The following is a 15,551-nucleotide window of genomic DNA, read 5'->3' as shown; positions in this document are numbered from 1 at the left end:
ACCTGGAGGTACAATTTTGGGAAGAATTAAAAAAGTCGCAATTTTGGCCAAATCAAGATCTTACAAAATCGTCATTTTGGGCCAAAAATGAAAGTTCTCAAATTTCTCTCAGGATACGTAGAACGGACCACAGCACCCATTACATGCTTCTCTCGAGACAAAAGTGTCATTCTACGAAGTTTTAGTCATCTAAATGCCATATGAAATTATTACCCAACGGTGTTGGCTTTTATAAATGATCTAAATTCTTCTGATTGCCTAGTTGCTGTTTAATGGTCAAGGCAACGTTTCCTGAATCTGCTTAGCTCATTTCGCGGCGCAGTTGGGTTGAAGTTTGAGCAAAGTATAGGCAAGGAATCACAAAACTGGCTTTTTGAAGTCTCCTTACATTGTTAGGTTCAAATATTAGAACGAGCATTATTTCACAACAGATACAGTGGTGCAGTGGTTAGTGTCTGTACCTGACGAGCAAGACAAAATCAATGTCTAGGGTTCAAACCCCAGTGAAGGCAGTTTCCTTTTTCTATTCTTATACCTCTTTCTTTCCATTATGAACCTTTAAATATTAGAAACGCATTATTTCTCATCAGTTACAGTGGTGCAGTGGTTAGTGCTATGTATCTGAAGATCAAGACAAACTCAATGTCTAGGGTTCAAAGCCCAGTGAAGGCAGTTTCCTTTTTTATTCTTATACCTCTTTCCTTCCATTATGAATCTTAAATATTAGAAACGAGCATTATTTCTCAACAGATACAGTGGCGCAGTGGTTAGTGCTCTGTGCCTCAAGAGCAAGACAAACTCCTTGTCTAGGGTTCAAGTCCAGCCAGAGCCTTTTAACTTTCTGTTGGGAAGTATAAAGGTAAGAAACAAAGTTTATTCATTGGGAACCAGAATGGTGTAATTGGTAGTTCCATATGCAATTAGACATTTCTGATCGGCTCGGTTCAAGTCCAGGTTGAGCGATCGCTGGAAAAGGACTGACAAGGATCAGTGGAGAAAATGTTTTACAAAACCTCCAAACAAAAAAGTCCAAACAACTGGATCTTTAAATATTTGAAAAGCAAGCAAAAGCTTTCTCCCACCTAATGGTCTAGTGGTAGAGAAAAAGTTTTGGCAGCAGAAGGTCCCTGGTACAACCCAACTACTGCTTTCTTTTCTTCAAAATATATCCTACCTGGTTTAGCAGTTTGCAGAATCTCAAGAACATCAATAATTTTGCTGTCAAAAAATAAAAAAAGTTAATAACTGGCAGTTTTACTGGCTTTTTTTCCCTTCATTTCTCTCCCTCCTCTTTCAGTCATGCATCACTGTCCATCTCCTAACCTTTAACCTCATCAATAATTTAACTTTGTTTTCACAACACCTTGTCATGAGAATGCAGAAGTTCTAATTTGTATAGACAAGGTTTCATTGTTTGGACATAAATATATATATATATATATATGTGTGTGTGTGTGTGTGTGTGTGTGCGAATGCAACTAAACCATGGTGAGAGAATTTAAATGCAACCAGCTGCTTTTTATCTAATTCAAGTGAAATTTAAACCACAATTTGAATACCAAAGTCTTAAAGAACAGAAAAAAAGTCGCTTTATATCATAAAGCCGCCATTTAATAAACATCAATTTAATGACATGATTTGTCATACCATGACTTGACTTGACTTACTTCAAGTGAATACATAAAATAACTGTTTAAAAAATACCTCGCTTATATAATAGAAGGGTCACTCGAAATTATTTCACCAGAATGAATAAAGAGCGCTGAATCTTATTAACACAGACCACATTTTTTCATCCTAATATACCCTCGTTTCTAATGATCCAGCCCAGAAATGGCGGCAAGTTTATAGACTATTTATACAAAAATAGAAACATTACACTAACCAATCTGTGTAGAAAACTATTCTTTCTTTTTATGGCTTCACTGACCTTAAATACTTTAGCACAGGTTTACATGTTTTGTTCCAAAGAATGCAGCTTGTAATATTAAAGGATAAAGGGGGAAAATATTCTTATAGCCCTGATTACATATTGTCTATTTTCTCAAAAAAACAACAACATTGAAAGGGAAAATAAATAACAAATTAAAAAAAATCCTTGCAAAGATTAAAAATGTATTTTATATTACATCTAGTAAAATTTACAGCAGCATTCATGATTTTCATGGATAAGCTTTAAATCAAATTGTTCAGTAGAAGTCAAGGGACCAGTGAGTGGCCCTATGTTATAATTTTAATAAAACAACCTTCTTTAAAGCAATTTCTCTGCCATGTGATCAAAAAATGATATTTTCTTTCAAAGCATACATTTCTTTCTTCCAATATCTTTTTGCTAGTATTCCTTGCAACTAGTTTTGCATCAAAAACCTATTTGCAAGGTTGTAAAGCTGATTCTCAAAAATAGATTTATTGGGGTTGGAATTATAACCTACACTGCCTGGAGATGACCCCACTTGCTTGAGATCACACCAAGATTTAACATAAAACTAGAAAGATAAACCTGTTGCTTATAGCTGGTTAATAAAAGATCCCCAAAACAGATCCGCAATTTACATTTAAATAAATTCTTCGTTTTTACATTTCCTATCACTTTCAATCTTGAATTGACCTCCTTTTAATTTTAAACTTCAAACAAAACACATTATTTATTGCATTTTAAGAAATGGGTGTTCAAGATTTCACTGCGGTGAAATCAACCAGATATACACAAGCATTAAAAAGCCTCTCCAATAAATAAGTGTCAACTGAATACACGTTTCAATAGGTCGTCTTCTCAAGTCTCCGACTATGACCTCATACCTATTGACCTCATACATACGACCTCATACAGACCTAGAATGCATATTTATCTATATGGATTTCTGTTATAATATTTATACTGCTTATAGTACAAAAAGAAAGTTCTTTTTTTTTTTGCATAAATGAAAATAGAAGAGAAAAGAAAAGAATGAAGTACAGCTGTATAACTCTGCTGTGTTACTATTATTTTTAAGCTATAATTCCTTGTCTAAAATAACACAATCTTTAACATCTTCCCCCACAGTCCTCTTTGAAAACTATGCTCATGGCAGTTTCCTCAACTGTTGTTTGGCTAATGCAACGTCCATTTGTGGGCAGTAACAGCAAGCTGACAAGTGTCACCAACTCCCCTGCTCAAAGCTCCTGGCGTTTCGTGAACTTTAAATAGCTTGCTCTGCTTGTAATGTCTGGACTTTTCAGTTTAGCGATGGGTGAACAGAGAGATCAAACATCCTCATCTGACCATCTTTCTTTCATTATTATCGACTCTATCAGTACAGTCATGTATGTGTCTCTTTCGACTTCAAAATCTTCAGTAGTTTCAATTTTCTATTCCATCTTTCATACCAGCAACAGCCAGAAGACCAGGGTTGGAACCCAATATCAAGAGTTGTTACTTTTTCACATCAAAAATTTTAACCAAACAATAAAATATATCTTCTGGAAACACCGTTGGATGGGACCATTTGCAAGAAATTCCAAAAAGCAGTCACTGCTGGTCCATTTCTATGTACAAAATATTCATTGGAAACACAGCGCATGTTATAATAATACAAGATGATAGAACAAATAATTTTGAAAGAAGTGAAGAAAAAAAAGAAGTAGTTTGTGCAGAAAAAAAATGGTAAGCTCACATCATAAAATTGTTCTCATAAAATAATTTATGCAGATATATAAAACCAACCCTTTGCTGTCATCACTAGATAACAATTCCCTTGTTCCCTTGGCATTATCTACCTAAAAAGTACAAAGGCATCCGATTGGGGGATGCATCAGTATTTGCAGTTTTCAACTGTGTGTCCCCTCTATTTCTCTTTCCTTGTGTATATATTTTATTCTACATATTTAGCCGTCCTCTCATGGTTGTGTGTCCCTTCATCTTGTTTCGTTGACTGCCACGGTCTTGTTATCTGACGGTATTTCTCTCCCACCGTGAGGAACGTAATCCTCGTAGGGAAACTCGTCCTCTACAAATATATCTTCGTCTTCGTACATATCATCACCGTAATCGTCCAGCTCTATTGTGGAGCTGCCTGAGGGACCTCGCTTACGTTGCCAAGAAATGTAACCTGCCACTGCAATGATGGCACCTGCGATGGCAGATAGTATGGCAACCACCAAGAGAAATATCAACTCCTGCTCAGATTCTTCCTCGGCCGTGAAACATTCTGGTTTCGGCGCTACCAGTCGCTGCACGTCCGGTCTTAAATGAGTGACCTCGTCTTCTTTCTCTGTGGAAATGAAAATAACAAATATGGTGAATTGAATAAAGTTTAAATAATTGGCTCTCCAATTAGAAGAGAAAGGTGGTGGGGTATGATTGACCTCTGATGACAAATTCATATTATCTGATGCAGAATTCACTGGTAATTATCTAGTGGAATCCTAAATAGTTTCAACATAATTATTCTGATTGAATGCTGACAGTACTGTGCAACAAACAAAAGTTTAGAAATAACACTAGTAAATTAAATTAGATCATTAGTAAATTACTAGGTAACTTGTAAAGGAACAATGGAAAAGTGACTGGGAATTTATGGGTTTATACAAGCCCAGCATTCTGCCAAATGCAGGTGGTGATCTCTATACAGCCAGGACTTAATTGGGGGCGCCAGTCAGAAGCCACAGTTACTTGCATGTTGTGTAACAAGTTAAACAAGTGTGACAAGTTTCATTGAATACAATCCAGATGGTGGCAGGGAGGAGATGTGGAGATAATTTGACTTTTTTATGCAACTTGTACCAGTAAATGAACAACAGAAAACTGATTGGGAAAGCAATGATTGGAGCATGACCCAGAGGACACTGCTTGGTATTCCTGTTCTAGCCATAAAGTTATTAAAAAGACAAAGCTTGAGTTATTATTCCACAATGCTTCATGATGTGATTGTCTACATGCACACCATTATGCACCCACGGTTTAAGGACATGCTACAACCCACCATGCTCTGGAGAGTTAAGCCTCCAAATGCACCTGAGATGCTGCAACTCACATTTTGGTGTATCATTTAGAGGCACCATAGATATCATTGTAAGTGCAGATTCATTACTCAAACAACCCCCCCCCCTCTCTCCTACAGTACCCCCTTCCCTCCTCTCCCATCCACTTTAAAAATGTCCTCAAACTTCATGGATATACTCACCTCCAGCAGCAACACACCATGCAATTTCCTTGACACATCCCTCACAGAAGCCAATGCTGGGTGAACTCTCAGAGCACTTTCGACTTCTATGTTTCTTGCCTTTGACACTACACTTAGACCATTTACTCCAAGTCTTCCAACCGTTCTCTCCATCTCCTACGCTGAGGTCCTCTCCTCTTGGGCCGGCTCTGACTTCGATACCCCAGTTCATAGCTGTAAGTTTGGGAACAGAATGCAGTTGTCACGATAAATAATTCAACTATATCATTAAAATAATCTATATATTAGGGTTATCAGCTTTAAATAGGCTCCTTCAAGTGAGTCCACACAATCACTTGTTTTAAAAAAAGCTCAATTTAAATTGCGACTTTTATTGACCATGATGAAACCTGATATTGTGAATGCAAAACAGGTAAACTGACCACTGGGTGGATGCAGGATTTATAAAAGGCGTGGGGCATGTGGCAATGAGGTAGTTAAAGCAGATTCCAATGTTGTGGGGGGGGGGGGGTTGGTGATTCTCCCCCAGAAAGAATTCCAATTTTTGTTGTGAAATGGTGCATTCTGATGCTCATGTAGACTATAAATTAGGTCTATAATTAGGTATAGAGACAAGGTTGCATTAATAACTACTTTAAATGTTTTGTGTCTGGTTGAGAAAGGGGGATATATATCACTCAAACCAACCCACCTTGATCCAATCCTGGAAAATGGAAAGAGACCTAGCAAGGAACAGTTCTTTGCACTACCTTGACAACTACAGAACTTATTAAACAAGAGATTACTACATTAAGGAATAATCCTGGACTAAGGCACCATTATCATTACATTCTTGGCCAATACTGTAGTATAATGTCATTGTAGAACAGTGCCATCCATACACAAGTAGATTTACTCTCAAAATGGCATCTTGAGTACTCATTCACAAACGCAGGAGCTTAGATAATCATGAAATGACTTGTAAGGTTGTATACTTTGGAAAACCACAAAGATAAAGAGTAATAATATCTCCAATCCATTCAGTTAGACTATGACCATGACATTTAAATATGCCTCAGGTTCATTCTTTAAAAGTATATATTGGTATGCTCCTGCATCTCTGATAATAGGAGTCATTATATCATTGCACATCTAGCTTGCAGGCGCATAGCGAGGAATTTGTCAAGGGAGGGGCGAACCTGTAGGCAAACTATCAGAGCCGTAGCTACGGCATTGAAAACTAAGCGTAGCGCCATCAAGAAAATTTTGGCTGAAAATGCATCCCAGATTGCTGGAAATGGCACTCTCCAGGCCTTGTAAGTTGCATCCAAGCTTGAAATTACTAGTGATATTATAAAAACATACAAAAAAAATATGATCAAGGGGCGTGGTTGCCCCCTTCGCCCCCCCTTGGCTACGCGCCTGTCTAGCTGTTTCAAGAATAGCAACGTTAGCCTACAGAACTTACAAGAGAGAACTGGTTCTTCTTCACATTCCCCAGCATCACATTGTCCTTCCTCTATGGTTGGTCCATCGCAGTCTGCACCTCCATTCTGGGGTATGGGGCTATTACATAACCTCTCTCGTGTTCTGACCCCCATGCCGCAGGTCACGGAACATTCAGACCAATCTGACCAACAACTCCATCGACCGTCCACTGATAATACAAAGGAAAAATCAAACACTGGTTATAATACCAGTACCCATCGTGCACTTAAGAACATTCTTACAGGACTATGGTACTCTGCTTAATGTTACCCTTGGGATTTTAATGTCCAATATAAGTCTGAGGCAGTGGGGTGAGGCAGTGGAATGAGGGGTGAGGTAGAGAGGGAGTAATTAGGGGCAAAACTCTTTCCATTTGTGATACAAGGGTATCTCATTAATCTGCATTTCCAGATGTGAACTTCCATGTGAATTTAACAAAATTTATGACCCCTTTTCCAATGTCATAACAGGGACACCCACCAGTTAAGCATTTCAAACAGTAATTTTGTTATTAGCAAGGTCTCCTGAAAGTATAAATTGACATTTACAATTTGACAATTAAATAACAAGATTATGACTTTGAAATAGATAAATAAAACAAATAGACTACAATAGTTATTAATCAACTGATTACAGGAACAATGACTGCTACGTTCTCCCAAATCCTGTCTGTCCTCCCCCACCCCACTCACCTCCCCCTTTCCTCCATTCTTGGTTCTATGGGCTACCATGACCCTTTACATCATTTATGAAATATTTTGTAAAATGAACTTTCTTTAGTAATATACAGACTACCATCATTTGCGATAAATGTGCTATTAGGAAATCTACAAAATTCTGATTCTTTGTCTACAAAATTCATTTTTGCTTTAATCTACATTTCATTTTTCTATCATAATCTTATAACCTAGCAACAACATCAGAGTAGCACATGCTTTCACTTTGCAACATAACAACAGTTATAACAAAACAACAATTATTTGTTTACCATTCATCTTTGCTACATGCTTTCTTGCACATTGTTTTTTTTTAAGGTGGCAATAAGTAGAGGCTGAGCTATTATTTCATTGTTTGAAACAATTTTTTAGCTAGCTAAAATTATGTCTGCAGCGAAATATTTGTGGGAGAAATCTCTACCAAACCATTATTTGCAACTAAAGACAACTAGACAAGGTGCACGCATTGTCAGGCAAGAATAATTAAATATAATTTTGCAGTTGCAGGACATTGAAAGAAAACGACAAACTAAAAATATACATTTTTGTAAAAGAGAATAGTTTTAAACCACTATGAGTAACAAACACTAGTTCCTTGCAGCTGATAATATTTACAAAGAAACAGAGAGAGAGAAATAGACAAAGGAGGATATTTTTTTTCTTTAGAAAGAAGAAAATTAGACCACTGCACGGATGTAAGACAACAAACCTGGACATCGCGACTTTACAGAACATTTCCTCTGCTCATAGTAATGACCGAAACATTGCGAGCTGCCCGGAAAGCAGCTACGATGGCGCACCTGGGTGCCCTCACCACAGGTGGCGCTGCATGGTAACCATGGCGACCAAAGAGACCAGCCTCCAAAATTCTCTGTTTAAGGGTAGGACCATTGTTATTTGATGCAGTTAGTAAAATGAGCAAACCGAAAAGAAAAAAAAAGCTTCTATTAGCATATTTGCATTGAAAGCATTAAAGAATGTCATATCAACCAGAAGTAATGTTCTTCAACCAATGAATTCCCATATATATCCCTCCACGTCCATGATTTTATAAAAGCCATATAGCAGCAAGGTTTTGCAAAAAATGAAAAGAGCTTCCAAGCAAAGGACGAAATCTTCAGAAACGATACAACGAGTATTGAGTGGTTCATTAAAAATAGAAAAAGAAATATGGGAACTACCAGGATATTCATGAACCAACACAACAGAAATACAAGTTTTACATTTGGGGTGTTTGTGGATGAAACATTTTGAACAAAGTATTACTTTTTCCACACTTACAATAGAATTATTTTTAAGTTTCCTTTATTCTGCTTTGATTTGTGACAAACTCACCATCTCTAAAAAATAGTTTATAACACTCATGTCTATAAACTTGCGGAAATTTCAAAAAATTTTTAAGGAGTAATTTCACTTGGATGTTTTAAAAATCTTGACTACATTCTCAAGATGAAGCACAAGGGATCTCAAATTTTAAATAGATTGAAATTAACTCCATTCAAATGCAAAAGTTGAAAATATGGTTTGGCCAAATGAATGAAAGGTTACAATGGAAACAACATCATTAATAAAAGAATGGCATCCCATGGTATATATAAACAAACTGAAGCTGACATCATTCTCAGCTCATACATATATAACATACTATTTATGCAGTATGTCCTGTGCACCATTGTCAGCTGTACTCTCATACACATGCAGCAATGAATATTCATGATTACCACCTGTTCACCCAAAGCATTAAGTAATACTTGGCATATATATACTTGGCATCATATAAAGATTGGTTAACAAAACCTACTGGTAAAGTGACAACAAAATCAAATGTTTGGACCAGTATATTTAGCACACTGTATAATCAGCTAATAATAAATATGCATAAATGAATATTCACGAGGTACAACCCACTGATCCAGATCATGAGATGAATATTCGTCATTTATGACAATAAACAGTTAGCAAGGTGAATCAGCGATTATAAGTAAGATCTTCTAAGTATTATAAATATAATTTAATGCTGCAGCAGAAGATGGTGACCACTGCTATGCATCATGAATGATGTGCAATAAAAAGGACCAGTAACACCCAACGTTTCCACAGAATGTATGTAGCCATACCTGTATATTTGTCCCCAATGCATTTCTGGGAATTGTACGGACAAAGACGGACTTGGTTCTTTGGTGAGCTCAGAGAGATTTCACTTCTCTCTTCGATTGGGGCTCTGCAGATGAATCGGAATCGCTGCTGTAGTAAGCCATCGTCCGATACGTTGAGGACCAGCCAGGGCGTCCAGACACTCGCCTTACGACGATCTAGAGAAAAACATTCCCAAAATGGGATAAATAGAGGACTTGTAATAAGTGCAAACAAATACTATGAAGCACAATGAAATTCTGTACACGGCCCAGGTAGAAACTGTAAGACCTGTGGCTGGTACAACAGCATACATGCAGAAAATGGGCAATGAGAGAACATTATAATTCTTTGGTATATTTAACTAATTTCATCATGTTTATTTCCGTTATTCAATTTCACTGAAATTAATGACAGTGTCAAATATGGTAATATTACAAAGGTTTGACAGTTAAACAACCAATATGATCGCTCAAAAGGTTATATACCACAAAGTACCTAACACAGGAATGACCAATTTGTGTAGGTGTTGATATATTAAGAAAAGAAAGCGTGTTGATGGCTGAGGTCTCACCTGAACATCTGAAGGTGTTACAAACTCTCAGTTCTTGAGAGCTGCCTATACAAGAGGTTCCATCCAAGCACCTCCGATCCCTAGACTGGACACCGCCACCGCACTTTTGGGTACAAGATGACCACTCTGTCCATTCAGACCACATATCTAAAATTTGGAAAATTGGCACTGGTTGGCACATGTCACATGATCAAAAAGATGTAATTTCATTGGATAACAGTTGAAATCATATATAATTTCATAAGATCTTTGATATTCTGATGCTCTTTGGTTCACATCACGCAAGCTTAACAGCTGGCTAACTTGAGCTGAAACCTGAACTCACAACTGTCTTGATAGAAATAATTACCACCGAACAACAAAATCTTACATCGTCTGACATCAAAGCGATACAAATATTTATTTCAAAATTTCACCCATCCAACGTACCTACATGATGCACATTGTATAATCATGGTTTCTATACCGATGTTCTCATAATTCCTGACTTAAACGATACCATGCCATTCCAAGGACGTTAGCATGCCAAAAACCAATCATAAAATGTGTGATTTATATGGTACACATTGCCTATGTGGCTTTAGTTTTACATGACAGCGTCCAGTTTCTACTCCAATAAAAGACCTACTGACAGAGGTAAATACACTCAACAGGGAAGCCAATCCCTCTCCATGGTAAATTTCTCTATTCTACTTCTTCTACAAAGCAAATTATTCCGGCTATTTTCCATGGCATAGATCGATAACTTAAGTTCTCTTGAAATTTTAACGTTAACACTTGTCCACAATAAAATCACAATGAGGGTGAGTATACTTTAACTTGTGTAGAAAGTACTTAAGACACGGCTAAGACGATGTGTTCTATTGTTATAATGAGTGAGTATACTTTAACTTGTGTAGAAAGTAGGATGATCTATGGCTACGACGATGTGTTCTATCCATAGAATGAGTATACTTTAACTTGTGTAGGAAGCACTTCATACACAGCTACGAGGATGCAGTGTTCTATCCATAGAATGAGTGAGTATACTTTGACTTGTGTAAGAAGTACTTATGAATGTGTTCATCGATAAAATGAGTGAGTATACTTTAACTTGTGTAGAAAGTACTTCATACATGGCTAAGACGATGTGTCCTATCGATAGAATCATGGTACTGCTGTAGGTATCGCAATGTCATGACTGATGGTGAATAAGGTATTATGTTGTGGGCACAAAAAAAACTGGGATTGTGAAGGGGTCAACAAGATATGAACATTGCCACCACTGTAAACTAACAAGATGGGACAGAGAATGAGGTCAAATTAGGGCACTGTCTACCCACTCCTGCCCCCCCCCCCCCAATAGGAAGTGTTTGTTCACTACCTATGTGACATTACTGCATAATTTTTTTTCTTCTAATATTTATAGTTTCATTGTCACTAATCTGAATTTATTGGTTGAAACTGCTACTTATGGACAGAGTATTTCATGTAAAATTACTTTTGAAGTGGATTATTTTCAATTCCAAGAAATGAGCCAAGTATCAGGTATATTTTATCAATTCTGAGGGGTCCACTAACAGGCTTTCAAAGTTTGTACATCAATAACCCTGCATGAATTTCTAAATCATTCCCTATCTCTCCACAAAGTCTTTGCAGAGAGGAGGGCAGTCTTTCAATTTATTGTGTCATCACCATGATATTTTTGCTACATGCCATGCTCATGAACATATCATACATATTTACATGGGGAGGGGTAATATTATCATGCAACTGACCAGATTAGTGTATTTGCTTTAGGTTAAAGCTTTGATGATGAAGTGTCAGCTAGAAATGAAATGAAAATTGTGTTTAGAAGGTTCATGAAATGAAGATACTGGAAGACCACACACCTGCTAGGGAGAACATTAATACTCCCTTCAGCCCCCATACAGCTTCCTGGGTATACCAATGATACCAACTTTACTATTTTATGACTTGAGATATAATAGTTAGTCCTCCTTTTCCCCCTTCCCAACCCGCTTCGCACCTCAGCCAAATATTTTATTACACCCACCAATTAAAATCATAAGAACATGCTTTCTCTCCCTAATATAGCAGAAATCTCTTATTCTTCCTCCAACAGCACCTTCCCCGTCCCCCACCCAACCAACCTCACCCACAGTGTCCAAAGTGTCCTACTAGCCCCTCATTTTCTACACTGATTTTAGAGGATACAGCAGGTAGTACCAACATCTGGCAATACCAGGGACTGAAGTATGATGCAAAAGATTAAGGATTATTCAACATGGAACCAATACTTCAATACTCCATAAATATTGATTGACTATTTTTAACGTTTACAAGGGTCGATACTTTTAATTCCAGTAATCAAGTACAAAGAGATTCTTCTGTCTCTCCATTTTAAAGAAAACACATAGAAAACTCTTTACCAGCAGATGATGGAGAAAGTTAAGAAGTTTTCTGTAAGTTTTCTTGGAAATCATGTAAGAGAAATTTTCGATATGGTATTTCTTTCCCATGTTCTGATTTAAACTACTCGTAGTCTGCCTCTCTACCCTTCAAGCAATCCTGGTAAATGAGATGGAGATGTGATGATAATTATGAATGATGTAAAAACACCAGTATGTATATGTGTGCCATGCACAAGATGCAAACCTTGCTCATCTACTTCATTGCTGGTCTGACCTCTTCGACCCGAACAATTCTTGACTTGTACCCGTTCCCCCTGGCATGTGTCTCCGCCACACTTGGGTGCAGGATTGGTGCATTCCCGTGTCCTACACGTGCAAGACGAAAGAACACCGGAGGGGTCGTCGCAAGGTAACCACTCAGACCAATCGCTGAAGCCACCATCCACTGTGAAAAGGAGAAAAAGTTTTTTTTTTAAATCCTAATTTTCCAGACACATTTATCAGGAGTCCTGATCGTTTCCGTATTGGGACTCAGGCATACAAAAACTTTAATCCAAACATGATTAAGACACCTTGTCACTGATAATCCTTACATTCTTTTTGAAATGTTTATTCCATGCCCCATGGCTGCTTCCTCTAAGACCTACAGTACGGATGGCATCGCTCAAGAAAAGACTTGTTTCGCTACTTGTTTTCAAATAAGCTGTCAGACTGTTTATGCTTACAAAATCAAAGCTGTTCAAGCACCGTCGTCGTGATGCATGATCATTCAAAATTGACTATCAAGATCCAATTTAAGCACATCTGGAAAACCATTTGTCCTGAAGCGTCAGGTAATCTGGAATTCATTGCATTAAATGTTAATGATCATAAAAAGGAACTGCTCTTACGATGATATTTCATTTGGCATCATAGCTAAGAGCGTACCGTGTGATACTTGCAGAACAACTGGTTGGTATGAGCTAATTCTTTAATACTTGATAGCAAAGTTGTAGCCACTCTACACTTGTATTTGTGTTTCTGTCATTGTCACCTGACCTCATACTATAGTCACTTCTTAAGGATTTGTACTCACACCCGAGACATTTTAGATAGTAGTATAGGAAATAGTGCAAAATTATATACTCATGCTTAGACCTCTGTATTCGTACAAATACCAAGGGATATGTTATTATACTTGTACTCATGATGCTTTTCAGTGACCTTGAATAGTATATAAACCTATAAACATATGAATGATGGAAATTCTGAGCTAAAAGGGAGTATCCAAAATGACATGAGGTCATGTCAAATAGGACGAGAGCAAATTGCAGTTTGAAACAAAGAAAGGACTTAAGTCAGGAGCATACCTCTATTAGAGACAGTAGGACATGATGTGATGTTTTGATACCATCGGGTTAACTCCACTTGGCTGCAGACATTGAAGAAGAAAAAACAGACTTTTGTCAACAAAATGAAAGAAAATATCAAACAAAATAGTTCCTGAATTTATAGACAATAAGTGGATCACTACAGTGAATAATATCCTGCAATGTGCTGTTATTGTTATTTAAATAAGTTACTCCCTTCCTTATCCTCAGACACCTCCAGTCTCCTTTGACTGTGCTACTGCCACGGCCCTCGGATCTGACCCCGCCCCCAAACACTAAATTAATATTCCTTTCCAACTTTTGTCACGAATAAGTAAATTCCAAACTACCACATAACATTTGTTTTCTCAATGACAAAAAAAACAACACCTGGTTTGCCATAAACTTTATGAAAATGCACCTTAACCTCAAACTTATATTTAATTCCTCAAAAAAAGGTTTATCTGATCCTTTCCCTCCCATCCACTACTGAAATGATTTACACACAATACATCTATGTATGCTATTAAGATGGTCAGCCTTACCTCTCTGGGCGGGTAGTGCACTGACCCAAGATGACGTTCCAGCCACAATATGGATCTCTGGATTCAATACAGGCCCTGAAAGATCAGATGAACAAAAATAAATGGAGCCATTCTGTGGGTGTGGAGGGTGGGGAAGGGCTGAAGGGGGTGGTCTAGTTAGGTTGTCATAGTCCCAACAGCCCAACCAAAGTAATGAATCCTCATTTCTCACAGAAGTGCAGCTCATATTCTGTCATATCAATGCTTAGAATTAAAACTACTACTTTGCTTTCTTAGGTTTGAATGGCTGAAAAACATGAAGAAATGGATGAATTGAAAGAGACCTCTCATATTTGCTTCAACTGCATCTGAGAGTCTGAGAAAATGTTACAATGTTTATTAACTCAGTCAGAATTTGTCTGTTTTGTCCACCACATGTCACTTCAAATGATGGCAATATTATTTCTCATCTTTTTAATTAACAATATTTTGTTGATGCCAAATGAAACTATCAGTAGTACTTGACATTGAATTTTACACACAAAAGACAAAACAAGATAAAAAACTGGAAAAGGAAAAACCAAAACAAGAGAGCCCAGTGGGGCATGTTTGTTTTTGACTGGTGGATTATAACTCTATCATCAGAGGAAAGATGTTTGTTCTTGAAAAACTATAATTTGTTTCTTTCATCCAACCAAAATCACACCATAAATGATCAAATTAGGTACCCAGCCTCCAGGGTTTGGCTACAAAGCAACAATGTCCTACGTTCAATTGGTAGGATTTAAACTTTCCGTCTATCAACCTGAGAGCTACCAGTCAATTTATGATAGTTGAAAAAGGAAAATAATGGAAGCTAACAAGGGTTAAGAGATTATCTTTGTCAAAACCTTACTTCAACTTTCCCCTTCTTCATCACAAAAGCCCCTGAAAGAAGGTCATGCAAAGCAAACAGCACCCAAATAGTACTTACACTTCTGTTGGAAAGCTCCCGCATCTCTGTACAGGCACCTTGATGACTGCAGTGGGTAAACCAACATAGAGGGCCCCCTGGCAAATCAAAACAAGTTAATCTTTTATGACAACTCTAAGAGGTACTTAATAGGTCAAATGTACATGTTTTGCAGTAATTTTCTAAAGAACCTGTTACAATATATAGGAAAATCACCTCATTCGATTTAAATACACTAAACATTTCTTCACATGAAAACTCAAATAGCAAGAATAGCACTT

At 37.3% G+C, this 15,551-nt stretch overlaps 1 protein-coding gene across 3 annotated transcripts in view; it reads right to left on the bottom strand.

Annotated features, from left to right (window-relative positions):
* Nucleotides 1-647: 647 nt before the first annotated feature.
* LOC139966567 (semaphorin-5A-like) overlaps nucleotides 648-15,551 on the bottom strand; it is a 142,319-nt gene continuing 127,415 nt past the window's right edge. For 2 of the 3 annotated variants that reach the window (XM_071969734.1, XM_071969735.1), the window contains exons 17-26: nucleotides 15,292-15,368; nucleotides 14,340-14,414; nucleotides 13,795-13,856; nucleotides 12,690-12,890; nucleotides 10,053-10,199; nucleotides 9,463-9,657; nucleotides 8,055-8,216; nucleotides 6,610-6,798; nucleotides 5,163-5,375; nucleotides 648-4,250 (exon numbers count right to left, since the gene is read on the bottom strand). In XM_071969734.1, coding sequence (XP_071825835.1) covers nucleotides 3,895-4,250; nucleotides 5,163-5,375; nucleotides 6,610-6,798; nucleotides 8,055-8,216; nucleotides 9,463-9,657; nucleotides 10,053-10,199; nucleotides 12,690-12,890; nucleotides 13,795-13,856; nucleotides 14,340-14,414; nucleotides 15,292-15,368 — 1,677 coding nt within the window. In that variant the 3' untranslated portion in view covers nucleotides 648-3,894. The remainder of the gene's footprint in view (nucleotides 4,251-5,162; nucleotides 5,376-6,609; nucleotides 6,799-8,054; nucleotides 8,217-9,462; nucleotides 9,658-10,052; nucleotides 10,200-12,689; nucleotides 12,891-13,794; nucleotides 13,857-14,339; nucleotides 14,415-15,291; nucleotides 15,369-15,551) is intronic. The other variant, XM_071969736.1, reaches the window with a different exon arrangement.

Source organism: Apostichopus japonicus, chromosome 4 (genome assembly GCF_037975245.1).
Source record: "Apostichopus japonicus isolate 1M-3 chromosome 4, ASM3797524v1, whole genome shotgun sequence".
Classification (NCBI taxonomy): domain Eukaryota; kingdom Metazoa; phylum Echinodermata; class Holothuroidea; order Aspidochirotida; family Stichopodidae; genus Apostichopus; species Apostichopus japonicus.
This window is presented reverse-complemented; position numbering and strand designations above follow the sequence as displayed.